Source organism: Cydia splendana, chromosome 24 (genome assembly GCF_910591565.1).
Source record: "Cydia splendana chromosome 24, ilCydSple1.2, whole genome shotgun sequence".
In the NCBI taxonomy this organism is placed as follows: Eukaryota; Metazoa; Arthropoda; class Insecta; order Lepidoptera; family Tortricidae; genus Cydia; species Cydia splendana.
The window spans coordinates 8,548,182-8,554,951 of NC_085983.1; the positions used below are offsets into that span (position 1 = coordinate 8,548,182).

Below are 6,770 nucleotides of genomic sequence, written 5' to 3' on the forward strand. Positions count from 1 at the left end.
TCTTGTAGGGTGACCATGATTGTAGAGGATTAAATTTGCCCTCACCAAAAAGTTACTAAATCTGAAAAAGTGTGGTTGTTTCACCTAAATACGACGGTGATCGATCAATTATCAGTTACTGAATGTGCACGATTAGTCCTGCTCACGTCTCATGAATCACCCTGTAGGGAATGTCGTATGTGTTTGACCTAACCTAATGGTTGACTGGTAGAGAATGCCTTAAGACATTGAGTCCGCCATTTGTACAATTTTACATCGAGCAATAAAGTTTAAAATAAATAAATATATAATCCGTCGCCATCTCTCTCCTCAGTCGTTCCCTCGGTCGTTCGTGATCACTTGGTTTCACATTCTTGATCAGCTGTCTCCATCGGTCTCGATCCATTGTTGCCCTCACTGCTTGATGGAATTTGCTCGAGGAAGTAGCTTCTCTAACTTGGTCAGTCCATCTGGTTGGCGAGCGACCGCGACCTCTCTTGCCTTCCACTTCACCAATCACGACCAGTTTCTCGAGACTCTCAGCTCCTCTTCGCATTACATGGCCAAAGTATGCCAGCAACCGATGTCGGCAGATGGTGGACAAACGTGTTTTGATGCCCAGTTGGGAAAGAATCGACGCATTTGTGCGCTTGGCCGTCCACGGTATCCTAAGCATTCGCCTCCAGCACCACATTTCGAATGCGTCGATTCTTTGTCTCTCTCTTGCCAGTATTGTCCATGTCTCTACTCCGTACATGAAGATGGGAAAGACCAAGGCTCTGACCAGGCGGGTTTTCGTATGAAAGCTTATACTACGGTTTTTCCAGATAACCTGAAGGCGCGTCATGGCATCTTTAGCCATTGCGATTCGGCGCTTGATCTCGGGAACGCAGCTTCCATCATTGTTTATCTGAGATCCCAAATAAGTAAAGCTATTTACCCTATCAATACCCTGGATTTCATGGGAACCTGTCAGCTTGCCAGCTCGATCTACCACCATGACTTTTGTCTTCTGCCTGTTCACTGCCAGCCCTAGTCTGCCGCTTTCTACCTCTAGTCTATCTAGTATCATCCGCATGTCCTCGATGGTTGTGGTGAGTAAGACTCTATCGTCATCATAGCGCAAGTTGGAGATACATTTACCGCCGACCATAAACCCTTTCTGCCAGTCTTCAAGGGTTTTACGCATTATGTATTCTCCATATACATTGAAGAGTAGAGGGGATATGCAGCCTTGCCTCACACCGCGTTGCGTTTGGAACACATCAGAACAGTCGGTGTCTATTTTGACGAAAGATCGATTATTGACATAGAGGGTTTTTACTAGGCCTATGAGGTGCTCAGGCGTACCCATGTCGGCAAGCACCTCCCACAATTTGTCCCACCGCACAAAATCAAAGGCCTTACTGTAGTCTATAAAACAAAGAACCACCGGACTATTGAATTATTGAATCCGTCGCCATAGCTTTATTTAAATTTAGACCTTGTTTCTCACCTGGTTGTCCTGGATGTCCTGGATGACCTGGTTGTCCTGGATGTCCTGGGCCTCCAGGATGTCCTGGTTGTCCTGGATGTCCTGGGCCTCGTGAATGTCCTGGATGTCCTGATTGTCCTGGGCCTCCTGGATGTCCTGGGCCTCCTGGATGTCCTGGACGTCCTGGTTGTCCTGGACGTCCTGGTTGTCCTGGATGTCCTGGGCCTCCTGGATGTCCTGGGCCTCCTGGATGTCCTGGTTGTCCTGGTTGTCCTGGACGTCCTGGTTGTCCTGGACGTCCTGGTTGTCCTGGACGTCCTGGTTGTCCTGGACGGCCTGGTTGTCCTGGATGTCCTGGGCCTCCTGGATATCCTGGGCCTCCTGGATGTCCTGGTTGTCCTGGTTGTCCTGGATGTCCTGGATGTCCTGGGCCTCCTGGATGTCCTGGTTGTCCTGGATGTCCTGGGCCTCCTGGATGTCCTGGTTGTCCTGGATGTCCTGGGCCTCCTGGATGTCCTGGGCCTCCTGGATGTCCTGGTTGTCCTGGGCCTCCTGGATGTCCTGGTTGTCCTGGACGTCCTGGTTGTCCTGGATGTCCTGGGCCTCCTGGATGTCCTGGATGTCCTGGGCCTCCTGGATGTCCTGGTTGTCCTGGTTGTCCTGGACGTCCTGGTTGTCCTGGATGTCCTGGGCCTCCTGGATGTCCTGGATGTCCTGGGCCTCCTGGATGTCCTGGATGTCCTGGGCCTCCTGGATGTCCTGGATGCCCTGGGCCTCCTGGATGTCCTGGTTGTCCTGGTTGTCCTGGATGTCCTGGGCCTCCTGGATGTCCTGGGCCTCCTGGATGTCCTGGGCCTCCTGGATGTCCTGGGCCTCCTGGATGTCCTGAAAAGATTAACAAAATTAGTTGTTGCCATTCGACACAGCATTAGGCTTTCATTGACATTTGATGACGTCTTTCGGTCAAGTTTCATGAGATCCATGAAGTGTCGAAGGCGAAGAATTCTCGAGCAGAAACCCTAGATCTACATTTCCTTTCTTTTTTGTTCTAATTTTGTAAATAAATATGCCATGTATTGTGTACACTTTTTATAACAAGGAATAGTAGGGCTTTTTCATTATTATTTTTTTGTGTATTTAAAAATATATTAAATACGGGTCACTCACGTATTTTAAATCGAAAAACGCTTGACCTGTTTCACTCCGTACCGAGGAGCTTCATCAGGAGCTTGCGTTCGTTGCGTTGCGTCTGCGCCGGTCCGTCACCATCAATGCAAGCTCCTGATGACACTTCTCGGTACAGTACGGAGTAAAACAGGTCGAGCGTTTTTAGAATAGAATAGAATAGAACAGAATACCATTTATTTCAGTATAAGTACACAGTTATACAATACATACACAAAAAAACTTAACTTTTTCGACTTAAAATACGTGAGTGGCCGGTTTTAATATACAGTATGTATCAGAATCAGAACGAAAGGCAAAAAAAGTAGTGTCCGACCGAAACATGATTTTTTGCCGAAACCGAAACCGAAACCGAATGTTCGGCTTTGGCTCTAGTTTCGGCCGAAACCGAAACCGAAACCGAAACTTTTGTAGACTTGTTAAAATCGTTGAAAAAATGTCATAAAACCGCTTTTACACAAATATTATGGGGCTGTCAACACCCAATGTCCTTGAAATTGATGTTACTCAAGCAGTCTTTTAAGAAAATTACTAGAGTTAGACCAAGATAATCCTGCAACGATTTTGATAACACACGCAGTACGCAGTGCAAGTGTTATTTTAAACGTCAAAACTTCTATGAAATTATGACGTATAAATAACATTTGCACTAGTTGCACTGCGTAGGTATGCTATCAAAATCATTGCAGAATTTTCTTGGTCTAATTCTATTCATTCACCAGTCAAGCTAACATGTAACAGGGTCAACCAAATTTTTTTATGCGAAATTTTTGCGAAATTTTTTGTTAACAATATCGCAAGGCCGGGTACCGATCTTCACCTGGGCCTAAACGTCCGAAGTGCCCCAGTGAGGCGAACTTTCATGCAAAATCAAAGCCTTGCTTCAAGCTTCAGGATAAGTAGTTGAGCACAGACTCCAACCAATGTCCATTGTATTAAAAAGCGAGACCGCAGGCCGAGCATGGCGCAGCGAGGCCAAAGGCTAAGCTGAAATAGAGGATATGTGGAACACAAACCAATGGTAAATTGAGGTAAAAGTAAAAAGTGAGGTCGAGCATTCGTATGAAAAACTGTACTGGGGAAACTTTTAAGGGTTTTTTCTTCGTTTTAATCAATAGTCAACTGTTCAGCCTCGCAAAACATTAACTATTGAGAAAATCAAATTTGCGGCACTAGTTGAGCTTAAAATTTGCCATTAGTGGTAGATAGGAAAATGACTGAATAAGTGAGTGAGTAAGAGCGAAAAAGACATCGTTCGACTCGGGCCGAGCTGATACTTGACCAACGCCTGATGATTGAAATTAAAAACGCAAACTTATTTCCCTGTACTGAACAACAGAACATGCTGAATGCAGAATGAACTGTAGGGGGGCCCGAACCTTGCACTGCCTGGGGGCCCCTACATGCTTAATCCCGCCCTGCTTAAAATCACCATTAAACGGTTCTAATGTCTTTATTTTTTTGACTTACGGCAAAAATTCCAAACGGCAAAAACGTTAAAAATTACGGCAAAAAAAAAAGAGACCCATTAATGTTTAGGTCATACTGGGCTACTTTTACTATGGGACCAACCCCGAAAACGTGGAAAAAAATTTGGATGTTTCATACATTTTGCTGGTCTGATGTTGAAATTTCCTATGGGAGAGTCAATTTTTTTTTCGCGATTTCGTGGTCCGCCATTTGTACATTTTTGTATATACTTTGTGCAATAAAGTTTAAATAAATAAATAAAAATTCCGGGATTACGCGAGGAAGATGATGAGTTTTCATATATATTATTCTCTTGCCCAGGACCCAGTAACATGCGACAGTGCTATCTCATTCACTCCGATCATTAGGTATTGACAGCCTCTTAAGAATGCGTCGACCGTCCAGTGGCGCCCTCATTAGTGGAATTGTGTTTTATAATAAACCAATTAATTTCTGTACCTATACATGAACCAGTATATGTAGGTATTAATATTGTTGTCCTACTTATTCCGCAACTTTTGGTCGTTGTCCGGAGTACCATTTAGTAAGTTTCGGCCCGGCCGAAAGATTCGGCCGTTTTTTGGCCGAAACCGAAACTACAGCCGAAACATGATTTTTTGGCCGAAAGTGGCCGAAACCGAAACCGAAACCGAACCTTCGGTCGGACACTAAAAAAAGAGACCCATTAATGTTTAGGTCATACTGGGCAACTTTTACTATGGGACCAACCCCGAAAACGTGGAAAAAAATTTGGATGTTTCATACATTTTGCTGGTCTGATGTTGAAATTTCCTATGGGAGAGTCAATTTTTTTTTCGCGATTTCGTGGTTGGTCCCATAGTAAAAGTTGCTCAGTATGACCTAAACATTAATGGGTCTCTTTCTTTGCCTTTCGCTCTGATACATACTGTATTATTCAATGAAATAAGTTTACCCTGGCAAGCCAATTTTGTCAGTGGAAAAAAAGCGTGAAATACAAAATGTGTATGAGATATTAATCCGTCGCGCTTACATTTTTTAAATTCACCGCCTTTTTCTACTGACAAAGCTGGCTTGCCAGAGTATACATATACCTATGTACCTACGTCTACTATTTATTTCATCGAAACTATCGGCATTCTTACCTGGTTGACCTGGGGTTCCTGGTTTTCCTCCATGTCCTGGATGGCCTGGGGTGCCTGGTTTTCCTCCATGTCCTGGATGACCTGGAGTGCCTGGTTTTCCTCCATGTCCTGGATGACCTGGGGAGCCTGGTTTTCCTCCATGTCCTGGATGACCTGGGGTGCCTGGTTTTCCTCCATGTCCTGGATGATCTGGGGTGCCTGGTTTTCCTCCATGTCCTGGGCGTCCTGGTCTGCCCGGACCTCCTGGGCCCTCATCACTATCATCGCCCTTGCTACCCTTCTTTACGCGGCGTCTGTATTCTTCTTCGCTTTCTTTAGACTTCTTACTTAAAGAGCTCTTTCTACGTCTGCGCTGCTCCTCAGTTTCCTATGTACAAGAATATGTGATTAATGTGATTACGAGTAATATAATACTTTAAACTCTCGCGTTTTGTACAGTCACCTGCAATAATATGATACTCTTCGAAGGCCGCAAAAATATGTGACATGCGCTTATGGCTGTACAAATAAGATCGTATCAGATATTTTTGCGGCATTCGTTGTGAAACATATTATTGCAGCCATTGCAGTTGACTCTACACATATTCTTATTAATTTATTCTTATTTTCTTTTGGTCTTTGCGTGACCTCAGCTGGTGCAAGGTGCAACTCAGCTGAAACATCGGCATTTAAGGTAAAAATAATGAAAGCTTGTATATTGCAGTAGACCCGTTTGTGTTATAAATGTGACTAATGTGAGAAAGTGTGATGTATTTAAGTGAAAATAAAAAAAAACATGTTGAAACAATATGTGACTAGGATAAACTTAAGTTAGTATGTTATGTTATAGCGAACATATATTTGTAACTTACACTAGTACCTAGTACCTAAATAGTTTAGGTATATATATATTTTTTTAATTTCAAAAGTACCTAGTACCTAAATAGTTTATATATATACCTAACTAAATAAAGAGAGGGAGCCTATTTCTGCCAACAAACTGTTATACAGTTTGGCGGAGGTTAGTACCTATGTGAAAATATGCTGTTTTTATGAATAAGTGTTTCATTTATTTGTTTTTTATTTAAAAGGCATACTTACTTTTATAAATTCGATTTAGATAATGTAGATTAGTTTGATAAATCTTCAATTGCAACACAAGATGGTTCGACGATCTATCTAATTAAGGTCGCAGTCGCAGGGCGCCAAATCAGAAAACTTTGGGTACCTATGTAAGTTGAACCAAATACTTTAACTAATTTTCTTACCTCAGAAGACTTAGACTTCGACTTAGAGATTCTCCGACGCCTGGACTCTTCGCTCTCAGATTCGGAGCTAGATTTAGAGCTGCTTGCCTTCCTGTGTTTATCTTCCTTGATATCCTCGGAGGTGCGCCCGCGTTTATCCTTAGAACCCTTAGAGATTCTCTTACGCCTGGACTCTTCGCTCTCAGATTCGGAGCTAGATTTAGAGCTGCTTGCCTTCCTGTGTTTATCTTCCTTGATTTCCTCGGAGGTGCGCCCGCGCTTATCCTTAGAAGACTTAGAGATTCTCCGACG

At 43.6% G+C, this 6,770-nt stretch overlaps 1 protein-coding gene across 1 annotated transcript; it reads left to right on the forward strand.

Annotated features, from left to right (window-relative positions):
* Window positions 1-977: 977 nt before the first annotated feature.
* On the forward strand, window positions 978-2,385 carry LOC134802112 (cuticle collagen 2C-like). The gene is made up of 2 exons (XM_063774705.1): window positions 978-1,077; window positions 1,532-2,385. Exons 1-2 carry the CDS (start codon window positions 978-980, stop codon window positions 2,383-2,385), a joined length of 954 nt encoding a protein of 317 aa, XP_063630775.1.
* The last annotated feature ends 4,385 nt before the right edge of the window (window positions 2,386-6,770 follow it).